Genomic DNA, 16,965 nt, shown 5'->3' with positions numbered 1-16,965 from the left:
TTACTCATCGACTTATATTTGTGGTATTTATTAAAACAACCGAGTTTTGCAAAGTTATAAATGTAAAAATGTTTTAATTGGCAATTTACTTTCAATCCAAATAGTTCTTGTCCAAGCTAAGTTTACCATCAGTGCGCCTCGAAGGTGTGCCGAGAGTTGCTTAGAGCGCTCCAAGTGGCTCTTGGCAAACCATATCGATTGTAAAGATTGGCTTTCTACGGGGAGCGGTGGGTAGAGGGGAAGTGACTTTTCTCGCCGGACGCGCCGTCTATATTTATGGCGGGCAACTAAGCCCGCACCGCATCTACGTTTATATCTTTGCTTTCCGCCAATAATAGTTTCGAGATCGTTTCGAGATCGTTTCGAGATAATTTCGAGATATTAATCGAAAATGGCGCCATGTACTTTTGAATAATTCGATATGTAATAATATATTAGTAGTAATTGATCACTCTTCGGAAAATGATAAAGTTTGATTTTCTTTCTTTTAAATTTTCTAAATAATTTAGTCACCTCAACTTAATTTTCTGCATACGATACTGACTTAACAGCTGTTGTCCATCATTCGGAGAAGCATGTGGAGTTAAAAGACACGTAAGTAAAAATGTGTTCACGAGACTAGATTTAATGTTAGAAGACTGTTATTTACACAATAATTATAAATATTTAAGCATGCATGTTGATTTTGGTCGAGAATAAATAATTCTGGAATTTGAAATCGAGACAACGCGAAAAAGTAGCTGATTGAGATCCTAAAAGAATGCAATTAATTTCAAATCTTTAGATTTTCAGCTTTTCGTCCGCGCTGGCAAAAAACCGTTAAAAAATGTCTTCTTTTCTGAGTTTTTAAATTTCCTCGAGTTTCAATTTTTGTTTACATATCTTTTTTGCGGATTTCAATCAATTATTTTCGAAGTAATAATTTCCATTTATTTCACCATGTTTAAAAAAATTGTTAACACCAGCACAAATAGAAAAAGATTTTGTTCAGGTACCTGAAAACTTTTAAATGGCAAAACAGTAATAGGAAAAAAATCACCAAGACCCAAAAATCGAAATTGGAAATACAGAGAATTTTTAATATTTTCGCTTTGGTATTTAATAGAATTCTTTCTAAAGTATTTATATGATAAAAAAGCTCACAAATGTCAAGATAATTTTCTTAAAAACTTCTAAAGATATTTTTATTTAATACCAAAATCTAAGTTTTCAAAATTCGCTGTATTTAAAATGTCGATTCCTAATAGATATTGCCTATAGTTTTCCGAATGCATTTCTATCACTGGAAAGTTTTTAAATGCCTGTAAAAATTCTTCTATCCACACATGTGTTAAGAATTTTTTACGAAAAAGGGGCGACGTAAATAGGAATTGTCCCTTACAAAATTGTTGATTAAAATGCGGGGCAAATTAAGAAATTAAGAAATTAAAAAAAAATAAAACTTGAGAAAATTTAAAAACACTGCAAACAAGAAATTTAATATTTTTTAATTAAATAAAAAAAAATCGATTACAAAATTATCTATTAAAAATGTCTTCAACAGTTCTCAGATTAGGTTTTTCAATAAAAAAATAAAGATAAGATAAACAATGCGCGCATTATCTTTTATCAGAAGAACGTAAAGTCTGAGAGAATGTAATTGAAGATAATTAAAGTCATGGAGAATATTAGTCTTTACTGTACAAATACAACATATTCGGACAGGAATCAACGCTTGTCTTTTGAATTTAGCATTCAAGATGAGTCGAAACATGGATTTATTAAACAGCGTAAGTGATAGTTTCACTGAAAAAACTTTAGAAGATATTTTAGCGAAAGCAACAAAAGATGAAGGTCAGGATGTGAGAATTTTATCCTGGGACTTTGGAGAAGCCAGTGCAAAAGGAGACAGTTATTTATCCACTGTCAGCAGAATTCTTGTCAAAGGAGAAGTTAATGGAAAACCGACTGAAGTGAAATTGGTTGTAAAATCATTGCCAAAAAATCTAGGAAGAAGAAAGACATTCAGAAGTGCTGATTTTTTCTACAATGAAATCACCTTTTATGAAGAGGTATATTTTTTATTTAAATTAATGCTTTTTTAGCAGTAAATGAGAACGTGTGTTTATATGTCTCAGTTTTTATTTCTTAATATTAGATATATAATTAATTTAAAAATCCAGTACTTAATGAAATTTTAAAAATTAGGCTTTAAAAATGTTGAAAAAATAATGAATCCAAAGTAAAAGCATTTGAAAAGAGTATGTTGCATTGGGTAGAATTTTGAATAAAGGACAAAGATTGGAATAAAAAGAAATGAAACTTGTATCATTTCTGAATAAATCTAATAATTTAAAATTCCCAAATTAAAAAATGTTATACAATCTTAAAAAATGGAGAATTTCTTTAGAAATTAGTTGGAATTGCATCATTTCTAATTCAGATCGTTCAAAATTGATCAGTTTTATTTTTAATTGAATAATCTTGAGCTGATTGATTTTTTAAATTAAAATTTCGAGATTAGGACAATTTCAGAGTGCTAAAAATTCAATATTTTTAAATAAGAATTTTGAAAAGTGGACCAGTTAAAATTTGAAAAAAATGATATTTAAAACTGAATTACATTTCTCAAAGTCTAAGCTTCTACAGTTTTAATATTTCAAATTGTTATTACATACAAAAATAATTAAAAATTGAAATTGATTAGGCAAATTTCTCTGATATCATAAATGCACTGTCATTTACACCGTTCAACATATAAATTTTTGTTTGTTTTAATATTAAGCTTTAAATTTAAATTATTCTAAAAGACCCTTTAAAGTACAAAGTAATTTAAAATGGGAAACATTAAAAATGAAAAAATGTATATCGCGGAACGTTAAAAATTAAACAAATCCGAACTTCATTTCAAACTGAAAAAAATGTTAGTAAAAATTTTGAAAATTTCAATTACAGTGAAACCCTTCAATAGCCCTCCCTTCTATAGCCCTTCCGAGAATTGACGCCATTCCAAAGGTAAGTATAACAGGAACTGCGCGGCTTGCGCGGGATCTGCGGTTGTCACTCAGCGAGCACTCAGGCGTGAACAAACAATAGCCGAGCGGGATATAATGAGTTACTTACCACCAACTGTCAGCCCCAAAATCGGCGCTATAGAAGAGTTTCACTATATTTAAAAATTAAGCCATTTCAATTTGTATTGCAAAATTAAAACTTATGGAACGGAAAAATTTAACGTCTAACTTGAAAATTTAGAACTCTAAAATGGTAACGATTCCAAATTGAAGAAACTATTCAATTACTGATCTATCAATTCCAAAGAGATATTTTAATTGTTCATATATTTTCATTTTAAAAAATTTAACTTTTTAATTTTAATTCGTTTAATTTTGAACACTTTGAATAGAATTATTATTCATTTTCGAAATTTTCTAACGAAATATTTTTCAATTTTGGGTGACTTATTTATTTAAATCTTCTATGAAACATCCAACAGTTTTATAATATTATATTAAACATTAAAAACTAAAAAAAATACAATACAAGATTGCTGTATATGATTTCAATGATTGAAGTTGCACAATTGTAAGCCTTTTAATTTGATTTTTTAAAAGTTGAGGTTACAATGCTCAATATTTTGTTGAATAAAATATTATTCTAAAATATTCTCATTTTTAAGCCTTGAGTTTGAGAAATTATTGTCTTATTTTTGCATTCTTTTAAATTTATTCTGGAGGCGTTTATTTTAAAATTGTTAAATTAAAAATATTTTAAACTGAAAATTGTATAAATGTCAAGTCGTTTAATTTGAATATCCTGCCAGTTTAATAAATTTTAAAAACTAGACAATTTTGTACGTTTGAAAATGATACCAAACAATTTAAAATATTTAAATCTAAAATTATTAAATTGAAATCTGAATAAAACTGAAATGGAACAATTTAGAATATTCAAATCTAGAATCATTTTATTTAAAATGGACCATTATGGCTTTCAATATGAAATTGTGCAGTTTTAAAATATTTAATAGTGAAATTATCCTTTCATTTTTTAAATTCGAATTTAAATCTGCGAAATGGTGAAATTTAAAAATTTTAAATTTAATACTAAATATTTTGGAATTTAAGCTTCTGGCAAAAAACTTTAGTTTTCAGGAATACTAATCACCGTTCAAAATTGAGGAATTTTATATATTTTGAACCTTTAGGGTTTAATTATTCTAAAAACTATGAAAATGATAATATCTCCATGTAAATTTTGAAAATAAATGAATTTAAAATTGAAGCGTTAAAAATTAAACAATTACGAACATCGTTTACAAATTTAATCTTTCCTAAATTAGGACGTAGAAACTAATTCTTTAAAAATAATTAATTTTCGACTGTGTGTCACGATTTTAAAAATTCATTAATTTTAATCTAACGTAATTTTATGTAATAATAATTATGTCTTCTAATTATATAAACTGTAACCTGGAATTAAGAAACTCGGATTTACGATATTCCTAGAATTGATATCCTCCGCATTTTGGTGATGTAGAGACCGCGAGAATGAACACACGCGATGTTCAGGCACGCTTGACAAACAGCGAATGTTGCGTAATATTATGTATTACAACTGTAAGTGGTTCACACAGCTCTGAATGTTTACGTTTGGATTTCCTGGACTTAAAATCAAGGCAACTGCAAGCCATGTTCGAAACCGTTCTTAATTCCAAGTTCCAGTGTATATGTTTATATTGCATATAAAGGATGGCAGTACAGAAATAGATAACCAACAATTTTCCCACAATGATTTTATTGTATAAATCATTCATAAAAAAACAAATACACGTATTGATAAAAATATTTGTTCGACTTCTCATTTTTAATATAATAATAAAAAAATGTATTTAAATTTTAGCGCTAATAAAAAAAAATTTAATTTCCCTTTTATAGTCTTTTTACAGAAAAATCGTCAATCTCAGTGCGATACCGTCACACTTAATTTTGATTTCCTCGGTACAGAATAATTTGTTTTTATTGACCATTTGTTAATTCTATTTATCTTTTTTATATCTCGGAAGGAAATATTTGTTTATGTGAAAAATTGAAAATTTCGATTTTAAATCGCTATCGAAAACTTATTTTTAAAACCCGTGGACTTGTCCTCTAAAATAAAACTTGTTTAGTCCCAATTTAATTATACTTCCTCTAGGGCGTGAACTTTTATTTAATCTTTAAATGGTGATTTAGATTTTACAGAATGATTTTACGGTTTCTCGAAAAATTCCGATTTTGTTGGTTACCTAGTTCTGTATTTCCACCCTTCATATAATATAATAATATAATTTGTATTAACATCTGTATAATAGGTAATTCCCACATTTGAAAAATTCATAAAAAGCAAAGGCCAGCCGCAATTGTTAAATATTCCTCGTTGCTTGGCATCATTAATAGATGGCGAAAATGATTTTATAGTTTTGGAAGATGTTACTCCCTTGGGATTCAAACCAGTCACGAGGCAAAATTCTTTAGATTTTGCCCAGTGTTGCTTTATTTTGGAAGCAATGGCTAGATTTCACGCAGTATCCTTGGCTTTCAAAGATCAAAATAAACAGGAGTTTGAGATCATGAAAAGCAAAATTAAGGAGACATACTTTGCTGACGAATTGTGGGAGTGGTATAAACGATTCCATGTGAGTTATAACATTTTCCAGGGATCACAGTCAGTCCCCTTTCCCCCCTATTTTTCTAAAAATCTCGCATAACTCCCATATTTGAGTACTTTGGCCATTTTTTTATTTGAAGCTGCGATTAATTACTCAAATAGAATATATGTATTTAAAAATGTACCTGTGATGTACACTGTAAAAAGTTTCATGTAATTTTACCACAAAGATCATATGACATAAAAATACCAGCGATTACTGCGGGAAATTTACCAAAGTTAGGTAGAAGTAACACGTAGTGTAAAATTGCAGACAGGATGTAAAAAGCAGTTTTGGAAGAATGGGATTTTACATTCGCCTTGTGAAATTCCAGTGACGCTGTAAAACGCCGCATGTAAAAGGATGCGCATGCGCAATGATAGGCCCGGCATTTTGAATCGTATAATGTATGCTTAAATTAAATCGAATAGGAAGAATAATAAGATATATAAATAAAAGGAGTCATTTTTTATTTAGCAGAAAAATTTAAACTTTTTGTTTGGTTTGCTGTTCCAAAAAATACGCATCAAACATATAAGGATATGATCAATGGGACGAAATAGGCGCATCCTAGTTTCTGACAACTGCAGCCCGAACAGCCATAACCTTCCAAATTATTTTTTTCGCAAGCATGCCAAACATGCGAACAAACTTTTTTCATGTGAAACACATTGCACTTGACTTTCTGATGCGCTCAACCCAGCACAATCCACGATTATCCGAATGCCGTCAAAATTTTGCACAATCTTGCACTGAATTTACTCCATTTACTCGCAGGTTATCGATTATAATAGAAGATCAAAACATGGACGCGCAACGACATCAAGCGTTCAGCAGCGGAATTACAAGGATTATGCAATTTTACATCACTGCTGTAAAACGTATTACACTCCGCGTGCGAAATTACAGTAATCGTTGGGAGCTTACATAAACCTTGTGAAATTACATTTTTATTTCGGTTACACTTTAGGGTGAAATTCCCACAACGTACACTGGTATTTTTATGTCCTGTGAATGTTGTGGGAAAATAACACGTTCATTGTAAATTTCTATCATTTATGGTAAAATTCCTTTAATAATCACTGTCAATTTACAAGAAACGTGTAATTTTCCCCCAAAAAACGTAGGAAAAAGTTACAGAACGAAATGTAATTTTCAGCAATATTTTTTACAGTGTAGGGTAGGGTTATCCAAAAGTGCATTTGATTTCTTTTTTTTTTTTTAATTTTCATGCATTCGTTCCCAAAAAGGAATTCCCCCAAAAAATGCGTTTTTTCAATTATATTAAAATTTTTCAGAAGCCTCATGAGATTCAAAACGTATTTCCCATAAATAATATGTTTTTGTCAATATTGTATTCCAAATCGTCAATATCAGGTGAATCGAGTTGAAACTCAATATTCCGCTTCACAATTAGCCATAAAATACACCAAATTAGCACCCATAAGTCTGTTTTATAGGGTCCTAAGAAAACCCCATAAGTGTGAATTTGGGTTTTGCGAGTTTGGCCCTATTTATGATTTTTTTGCTGTTTTTTTAATACACATTTTTTCTACTACATAAAATAGAATTAAGCTGGAAAGTTCCAGTTTTTTCCAAAACATTAATGGAAGTTGAAAAAATAAATGTTTATACAATTTATTGTGTTAAATAATATTTTCTTTGAATAATGCTTGACAGTTGCGGTTTCTTCTGAAATTTTTAACTTTTTATTTATTTTTCACTTAGAGCGAGGTACAAATTATTAAAATTTAACCAAAATAATTATTTTAACAAATTATTATTAAAGTCGCGGTTTAATCCGAATTCTTCAACATTTCAGTTCGAACGAGGCAATAATCAATTATTTTTAACCTAAATCATTATTTAAACAATTTATTATTATTTGTAATAATATTCTATTAGAATAATGCTAGAATGATCCATTTTATCAACTTTTCACTTAGTGCGGTAATAATGAATGCAAATCGATAAATAGAATCGTTTAAACAATTTATTATTATTTATGTCTATCTTCTCTTACATAAGTTCTAGAAAGTTGCGGTTTGTTCTGGCATTTTAAAAATATCTTAGATTTCTTAGTTATGAACAATTTATAATAAACAATAGAGTGAATCATTTTTAAAACATTCTCTTTTTTGTGAATATATTTTTCTTAAATAAAACAGGTATTTGGAATATTTTTCAAATTTTCTGTATAGATCATATTAAATGTACATTTTTCTTGAAGTAGTTACTAAGAGCCTTTGTTTCGTTTAAATTAATATTAATATTTATCATTCGCTTCAAACTAAAAAGTCAAAGAAAAGCTGATCAGAAAACCCCGCAACTTTGTAGCATTATTTTAAGAGAATATTATTATAAATAATAATAAATTGTTTAAACAATTATTTATGTTAAATTTAATTTATTATTGTCTGGATCTAACTGAAAAGTTCAAAATAATTTGAAAAATTCGGAAAACCGGCGACATTCCAATTCTATTCTGAAATAAAATTGCTATAAAACAATAATAAGTTATTTAAACAATTAATGGAGGCATCTAATTGTCACAGGAAAGTAATAATTTATTTATTAGAAACAAATTGTATTTAAAGAAAATCATAATTACCACTGAAAACTCGCAAAATCCAATTTTTCAATTATGGTGTTTTTTTGAGACCCTATAAAGCAGACTTATACGTGTGATATTAAACAAATAATTATTCATTTGTATTCCATAGCTAATTGTAAAGAGAAGTATAAAGTTTCAACTCCATTCACCTAATATTCAGGATTCTAAATCAAATTCAAAAACGTCTTTTTTCTTTATGGAAAATACGTGTTGCTCATGAGCAATAGGGTGGGTTAAAAACAGCTATGTTTCGTTACCTTTTGGAAGTTTTCTAAACTTTAATTTCAATTGCAAACGGTATAGAAAAAATTTGTACACAAAAGTTAAAAATCTGGAAAACTTATACACCTTTTCTGATCTTTTACTTTTTTTGATAACCAACCGGTTTCAAAACTCGAAATTTGATCCATTTTTTAAACTTTTTTTCACCAACACGTATTTCACCACGGATTTGAAATTTAGGTGAAAAATTACTTTAATGCTGTCCAAAATAATTTTCCTATAAATAGTGGAGTGTTTTATACCTAAAAGGCCCAAATTTTCATTTGTGATTTCATACTTTTTTATATTTATTTTTATACAATCGGAAAGATCTGATGTACTATGAAAGAAAGATTTTAAATCTTTTTCTGAACTTTTGACAGGTTGATTAAAAAAAAGTTCCATTGACTATAAAATTATTTTCTTTAATACAGTCGACGCTATTCACCTTGCCGCGGATGGGACCGTAAGGGAGTAATTTTCCTGGAAACGGATGTTCCCCCATTCTCGAGTCTGATCTTGATGCGTGGTGCTTGATGCGAATTGTTTCGCTCGCTACGTACGTTGCCGCGCGCGGATCAGTGTTTACAAACGGTCAAAGTTCAATTTTCAGAATACATATTGTGGAAGTAATTATCTCACATTTGGTTCCAAAAAATGGTGAACGCATCATTCTTTCGCGGAATAAACTGAAAAATTGGTTAGTATTAACAAATTATTGATAAACCTTTGATTAAACTTGCCATACTTGAGGTTATCTCATGTGACAAGAAAATTATCATGAGACATAAATATTATGTGATTTCGACATTCTTTTATAAGCCTCATTAACAAAGCATATAATGACTTTTTGCAGTTAGGGGAAGCGGCAAGGTAACTGGCGGCAAGGTAAGTTGCGTCGACCGTAGTTCCAAAATTGTCAACAAATATTTGATTTAAAGAATACAGCGATAAATTGTCTTAGCCCATCTAAGTTTTAGGTATTTTTAAAAAAGTTGGGGAAAATTAATAATTGCAGTAAAAAGCTAGATAAACACGGGAATAAAAACGTATTATTCACAGAGGTAAACAAAATATTTTATATAATTTTTTTTACTTTTTGAAATTTTATATTTTTGTCCCTTATAAATAATTATTAATACTCGTGATTGTTTAAACAATTCGCAAAGTTCAAGGCTCTGTAAAATTATTTTTTTAAACTTTTCTTCAATACTTTTCATATCTTTGAAAAATATTTGATACAAGGAATCCAGCGATGCATTCGATCTTCCAATGAAAAAAGACACTTTTGTTATACTTTTGTTACACTTTTGTTATAGTGTTTAATTTATAAATCAAATGTAACTTTATTTTTTAATAAGATTTGACCTTGGCCCTAAATTGGAGGGAATCCAAACGTAAGCATACAAGTTCGCAAAAATCATTTGTGTTGGATTTGGACGCATGACGCAACCTGGTGCAACTATTGTGCACTGCAACTGACTGTGGTATTTTTCAAACACAAAATTTCCCTTTGTTCTTTAAACCCCCTGATTGACGAAAAATTCCCCTATTTCCCCTATAATTGATCTGCTGAACCACGTGATCCCTGAACTATCACAGCAATAATTTTATTATTATAGTAATATTTAAACCAGATTTTCTGACAATTTCAGGGTTATTCTATAAGAATAACAAAAGATGCATTGGAAAAAGAATATCCAGGTAGTGAAGCTGAGCAAAAATTCAATTCCTACAACTTTGGCGATTTGTATTCTAAAAGTGCGGAATTTTGTAAAAGGACAGATTATCCTACTTCTGTAATAAATCAGGGAGATTCTTGGGCTCCTAATTTTTTGGTGCAAGAAATTGCCCCGAATGAAATGCAAGTTTTGATGCTCGATTTTCAACTAGCAAGATGTGTGAGTCCTGTTTTGGACATTGCATTTTTGATTTATTCCTGTACAGATAAACAGCTACGTGACAAACATTTTGACGAATTTTTGGAAATTTATCACAAGGAAGTCTCTAAATCAATTGAATTGCTTGGATCTAACCCTCAGAAATTATATTCTTGGACTATGTTTCAAAATGAGGTAATTTGATTAAATACATTTGAGATAGAATTAATTTTTTTGTAAGTGGAAAATTAATTTTATTTTCTACGTCAAATTTCTAGTTTTCTAAGCTAATATTTTTAAAGTATTAAAAATACAGGTCGGCCTCTGAATAGGCGACTGGGGAGGAAGCGTTTCCGCGAACTGAGCTCCCCCCACTACAAGACTCAGTCGAGGCATAATCTGATATTTTATTTACCTTTTTCGATCTTGGGGCATTTACTCTGAATAGGCGACTGCGCGAGTTGTGCGATCATTTGGTTTGTTTTGTTTCAGTGTAGTGTATTGATATAGATGTTACATGTTTTTATAACTTGTTTAGTGTAATTTTAATAGATTATCAATACAATACGTATAAATTATAATTATTATTAATTAATTATATTAATTATATCAATTATATTACAGTATATCAGTTGAAACTTGCCTACGTATACAATTTTGATCTTTAAATTTCTTAAGTCATCTTTAGAAGTTTTTTTAGATGAAGATATTTAAATAGAAATTTTTCTTTTTTCTTAATACGCATAACATATTAAGTATTCGTTCTTGTAAAATTATTTAATTTTTTTTAATATTAACAATAATATTTAATATTCAATTTTAATTTTGATAAAATTTAAAAACATATATCAAAAAGTAATATGTAAATGTATTAAAACGCTAATAAAAACTCACTTCTGAGCTGTCGCCTATTCAGAGCAAATGCCTCGAGATCGAAGAAGGCAAACAAAAGATCAGATTATGCCTCGACTGAGTCTTGTGGTGGGGGGAGCTCAACTCGCGAAAACATTTCCTCTCCAGTCGCCTATTCAGAGGCCGACCTGCAATTCAAAATTTCTATTTATTAATAACACACTCCACAGTGTTTCCCCTTTTCTAAAATATGACAAATGTTTGCTGAAAAATGTATTATTATATTTTTTATTAAGAATGTAATTATTTTAATGAAAATTTTATTTTTTTAGTCATTTTATTAAGTTGAAAATTAATTTTTTTTGCTTGAAATTTAACTTTTTTTTGCAAATTCAATTGCTTGGTAGAAAATTCTTCTTTTTGGCTTTAATATTCAAAACTTTGGTCAACAATTTTTCACTGTCTTGACTAACAAAACTTCTTATTTGAAAATTCATCTCTTTTTAAATTTTACTGGTGAAATCATCTTTTTTTGGTTAAAAGTTGAACTAATTTGATAAAAGTTCATTTTTATTTGTTTGTTAAGAATTCATCATTTTACTTAAAAATGCATATCTTTGCTTGAAAATGTAAAGATTGTGTTGAAAATTCGTATTTTATTTTGGTTAAAAATTAATTTTGTTGTCTAAAAATTGAACTATTCCAGTTAAAGATTCATTATATAAGTTAAAAAATGTATCTAATTGCTCAAACGAAAAATATATATTTTTATTTCATTATTAATAAAAATATTTCTTGGTAAAAAAAATCAACTATTTGGTTGAAAATGAAAAAATGTTATTAACAATTTACATTTTCGGGTAGAAAATTCTGCATTTTATAAAATTCATCTTTTTAGCTTGACATTGAAACATTTTGTTTGAAATTTTGGTTATTTCTTGACTGAAAAATCATATTTTGTTTAAAAAATAAAAATTTTGTTTTTATGTTTAGAAAATTAACCTCTTTTGGTATAAATTTGATCTTTTTTGAGTAAAAATACAACTGTTTGGTTCTCTCTAAACTTGAATCAGTCATTTTTTTAGTAATACCAATTACTTTTCTTATGGGAGAAATTTAAATTCTTCAGACAAAAATGCAATTGTTTTGTTCTCTATAAATTTGAGTCAGTATACATTTTTGTTAATATCAATTAATGACTGCATTCTAGTTATGAGTCATAAATTTTGTAATGCTATATTATATTAGTAAAACTATCTCTGGTAAAACTTTCTAATTTAACAGTGAAAATAACTGAATCATAGCTATAATTCAGTCACTTATTGCAACTGATAAGTATTTTACTGATTTAAATCTACAAAATTGGAAATCAATCTGTTTTAATTCAGAATTTAGCTATTTTGTTTGAAATTAATCTGATTTTTTTTATTTAAAACAAAAATAATTTTTTTACATAAATATCAACTATTACATTTTTCTTTAAGAATTCGTCTTTTCATATGGAAATTCATCTACTTAACTAAAAGATGAATTACTTTGTTAAAAATTCTTTTTCTTTTAAGTTTCTTACAATTTAGTAGCAATTACATCTCTTTGGTTGAATATGTAACTACAGTCGAAGCTACTTACCTTTTCGCTATTTACCTTGCCGCTTCCCCTAACTCTCGGTCGACCTCGTTCTCCACCACGACCGCGATAGTTCGGCATCCGAGAATTGTTCCGCTCGCTATGTACGTTGCCGTCAATGTTTTAGTCGTTTAAAGCAATTTTAAAGTGCAAAAAGTCATTATATGCTTTGTTAATGAGGCTTATAAAAGAATTTCGAAATCATATAATATTTACGTATCATGATAATTTTCTTGTCACATGAGATAACCTCAAGTATGGCAAGTTTAATCAAAGGTTCATCAATAATTTGTTAATACTAACCAATTTTTCAGTTTATTCCGCGAGAGTGATGTGCTCACCATTTTTTGGAACCAAATGTGAGATAATTATTTCCACAATACTTATTCTGAAAATCGAACTTTGACCGTTTATAAACACTGATCCGCGCGCGGCAACGTACGTAGCGAGCGAAACTATTCACACCAAGCACCACGCATCTACATCAGACTCGTGAGTGGGGGAACATCGTTTCCAGGAAAATTACTCCTCTACGGTCCCATCCGCGGCAAGGTAAATAGCGCCGACCCTTCAATAGCCCTCCCTTCTATAGCTCTTCCAAGAATTGACGCCGCGCCACAGGTAGGTGTAACAGGAGCTGCGCTAGGTCTGCGGTTGTCACTCAGGCGTGAACAAACAAAAGTGGAGCGGGCTATAATGAATTAGTTCCCACCCATCGTCAGCCCCAAGATTGGCGCTATAGAAGAGTTCCAAAGTATTTTGTCAAAAATTCATCAATCTTGTTGCAAGTTCGTCTTTTGGTCAAATCCAACTGTTTTTCATTTTTTTTTTAATATATATTTTTTAAACATCAACTATTAACTTTTTCGTTGAGAATTCGTCTTCTCTTGTGGAAAATTCAACTACTCAGCTAAGAGATGAAATACTTTGCTAAAAATTCATTTTTCCGTTGAAGATTTGTCATTTTAGTTGTCATTTCATCTCTTGTTAAAAATGTAACTATATTATTAAAAAATCATCTTTTTTTTATTGAATTCAATTTTTTCTATTCAAAACAAAAATATTTTTCGTTTAAATATTAAATATTACATTTTTCATTGAAAATTCGTCTTTTTATAGAAAATTCATCTAGTTAGCTAAAAGAATGATTACTTTGTTAAAATATCCTTTTTTTTAAAGATTCTTACATTTTAATTGGCATGAAATCTCTTTGGTTGAATATGTAACTATTTTATTAAAAATTCTTTTTTATAGAAAATTAATCTTCTCGGTTCATAATTCATTAATTTTGTTGCAAGTTCGTCTTTTTTGTAGATTTCAACTGTTTTTTATTTATTTTTTATTTAATTGAAGCACAAATCTTTTTTTTTAATATCAACTATTACATTTTTTGTTGAGAATTCGCCTTTTTTGTGGAAAATTCACCTAATTAGCTAAAAGATTAATTATTTTGTTAAAAATTCATTTTTTGGTTAAAGATTCATCATTTTAGTTGTCAATTCACGTGATTGATTAAAAATGTAACTTTATAATTAAAAATTCATTTATTTTCTTGAAAATTCGTATCTTTTGGTATAAAATTAATCTTCTTGGTTCATAATTCGTCGATTTTGTTGAAAATTCGTCTTTTTGGCTGAATTCGACTGATTTTTATTTAAACAAACATACTTTTTGTTTAAATATCAACTATTATATTTTTTGTTGAGAAATCTTCTTCTCTTGTGGAAAATTCAGCTACTCAGATACAAAATTAACTAATTTGTTAAAAATTCATTTTTTGGTTGAAGATTCATCATTTTAGTTGTAAATTCATATCGTTGATTAAAAATGTAACTTTATAATTAAAAATTCATTTATTTTGTTGAAAATTCGCATATTTTGGTTGAAAGATCAACTAATTTGCTCAATTATGAACTATTTTGTTATAAATTCATTTTCTTTATGAAGATTTATAATTTCAGTTGTCACTTCATCTATTTGGTTGAAAATGTGACTATATTATTAAATATAATTCGTCTTCTTTTGTGGAAAATTGAGCTAAAAAATCAAAAACTCTATTAAAAATTTATTTTTATTTTCAAGATACATCATTTTAGTTGGCAATTCATCTCTCCGGTTGAAAATGTAACTACACTACCGGTCAAAAGTTTGGGTTCAATTAGAAAAATCGTTTTTTTTTTATTTATCGCTTTAATTATACCGAAGCTAAAAAAATGTCTCTATAAAAGGTTGTTTTTGAAATTCTGTCTAAAATAAGCCCAGGGTGAAGCCTATTTGTCTAGTTTTTGAGTAGATATTGCAAAAATAGTGTAAATTTCAATGTTTTCTTAAATTTTCAATAACTTCCGAAATAGTCAACATTTCCCGATGTTCTTGGACTCATTTTAAAGCTTTTTTTCTCCGTATCACCAAAGCTTACGAATATAAATTGTAACATAAATTATAAATTGAAAATTTATAAAACATCTTATCTGTAGGCAAATCAGAATAAAAGTTAAATAAATATATATTTTGAGGGAATTACATAGAAAATTCATGATTATATGTTTCATATATTTTACAAAAATATTTTTGTTACTAAAAATAATATTTCAATTTTTCCAACATTTATGTTACAAATTCAAGTTCTTGCCATTCGAAAAAACATTTTTTACGATCAATATTCATAAGCTGTTGCAATACAGTGAAAAAAAGCTTCAAAATGAGCCCAAGAATATTGAAAAACGTTGACTATTTCGGAAGTTATTGAAAATTTAAGAAAGCATTGAAATTTACACTATTTTTGCAATATCTACTTAAAAACTAAACAAATTGGCTTCACCCTGGGCTTTCTTTAAACAGAATTTCGAAAACAATCAACCTTTTAAAGAGACATTTTTTTAGCTCCGGTATTCATCAATTTTGTGGAAAATTAGTCTTTTTTTGTTGAATTTAACCTTTTTTCATTTAAAACAAAAATGTTTAAATATCAACTATTAAAAATTCATTTTTCGTATGAAGATTCATAATTTTAGTTTTTAATTCATTGGTTTTGTTGAAAATGTACACTGCCGTGCAAAAATTGTAGGCCATTTTTTTTTATGACTGAATAAATTCTCTTAATTTTAATTATACCAGAGCTAAAAAATTTCTTTTCAAAAGGTTGATTTCGAAATTCTGTATAAAATAAGCCCAGGGTGAAGGCAATTTGTCTAGTTTTTAAGTAGATATTGAAAAAATAGTGTAACTTTCAATGTTTTCTTAAATTTTCAATAACTTCCGAAATGAGCCCAAGAACATTGAAGCTTATGTTAGGCTTATGTTAGAGAATTTCGAAAACAATCAACCTTTTAAAGATAATTTTTTTTAGCTCTGGTATAATTAAAATTAAGAGAATTTATTCAGTTACAAAAAAGAGGTGGCCTAAAACTTTTGCACGGCTGTGTAATTATTTTATTAAAAATTCATCTATTTTTTCGAAAATGCAATATTTTTACTTAAAATGTTAGGAATTTGATCTAAAGAAATCTTTCATTGGCACCCGTCCCTAATGGAGGAAAATAATTCGTATCATTCAAATAATTTCAGGTAAAGGAACAATTTATCCACGGAATGATTTTTGCACTTGAAGCTATTCCATTTAGTATGTTATCAGAAGAGGACTCATTTGATTTGGATGTTATTGAAGGGGAGAATAAAATTGATATAGCGGACGTATGGAAAGTGGAAAATATAAAAACCCCAGAAGGTCGACAACGTCTTGCGGATGTGATTGTTCATGCTGAACAAAGAGGTTTTATATAAAAGTACATCTAATCAATAATTTTTCTAATAAATCACTAACTAAACATAGAGAATTAATTAAATAATCATTCCATTTTTCTATGATATTAATATTTTTATACGCAGTATGTATGAATCTTGTTCTAGTTTTAATTGTGAATAGACTAATTTACAATAACTGTAAATTACTGACGAAATAAAGTACATATTATTAAAATATACACTTTTTTTAATCGTAGTTAATGAACTTTCGAATCTGTCGAGATTTCCCGATTAGAGAAAGGAATGACAATAGAGATTTG

The 16,965-nt window shown here is 28.4% G+C and overlaps 1 protein-coding gene across 2 annotated transcripts; it reads left to right on the top strand.

The window, feature by feature from the left end:
- The first annotated feature begins 369 nt into the window (after window positions 1-369).
- On the top strand, window positions 370-16,864 carry LOC117176730. Of its 2 annotated transcripts, none has more exons than XM_033366997.1 (5): window positions 370-594; window positions 1,705-2,051; window positions 5,333-5,656; window positions 10,199-10,618; window positions 16,469-16,864. In XM_033366997.1, the coding sequence occupies exons 2-5, from the start codon at window positions 1,740-1,742 to the stop codon at window positions 16,682-16,684; spliced, it is 1,272 nt and encodes a 423-aa protein (XP_033222888.1). In that variant the 5' UTR covers window positions 370-594; window positions 1,705-1,739; the 3' UTR covers window positions 16,685-16,864. The 2 variants fall into 2 exon arrangements, with proteins under 2 accessions (XP_033222888.1, XP_033222887.1); XM_033366996.1 differs by having other exon boundaries at window positions 371-594; window positions 1,732-2,051.
- The last annotated feature ends 101 nt before the right edge of the window (window positions 16,865-16,965 follow it).

The sequence above is a fragment of the Belonocnema kinseyi genome, chromosome 7 (assembly GCF_010883055.1).
Source record: "Belonocnema kinseyi isolate 2016_QV_RU_SX_M_011 chromosome 7, B_treatae_v1, whole genome shotgun sequence".
NCBI classification, from domain to species: domain Eukaryota; kingdom Metazoa; phylum Arthropoda; class Insecta; order Hymenoptera; family Cynipidae; genus Belonocnema; species Belonocnema kinseyi.
Note: the sequence above shows the minus strand (reverse complement) of the source record. Positions and strands in the feature narration are given on the sequence as shown.

What these genes read in the sequence shown, in the direction of transcription:
- LOC117176730 (XM_033366997.1), top strand. Translation starts at nt 1,740, where the DNA reads ATGAGTCGAAACATGGATTTATTAAACAGCGTAAGTGATAGTTTCACT. An exon ending in AGTGGTATAAACGATTCCAT is followed by an intron (nt 5,657 to 10,198) that starts GTGAGTTATAAC and finishes TGACAATTTCAG; the next exon opens with GGTTATTCTATAAGAATAAC. An exon ending in GGACTATGTTTCAAAATGAG is followed by an intron (nt 10,619 to 16,468) that starts GTAATTTGATTA and finishes AAATAATTTCAG; the next exon opens with GTAAAGGAACAATTTATCCA.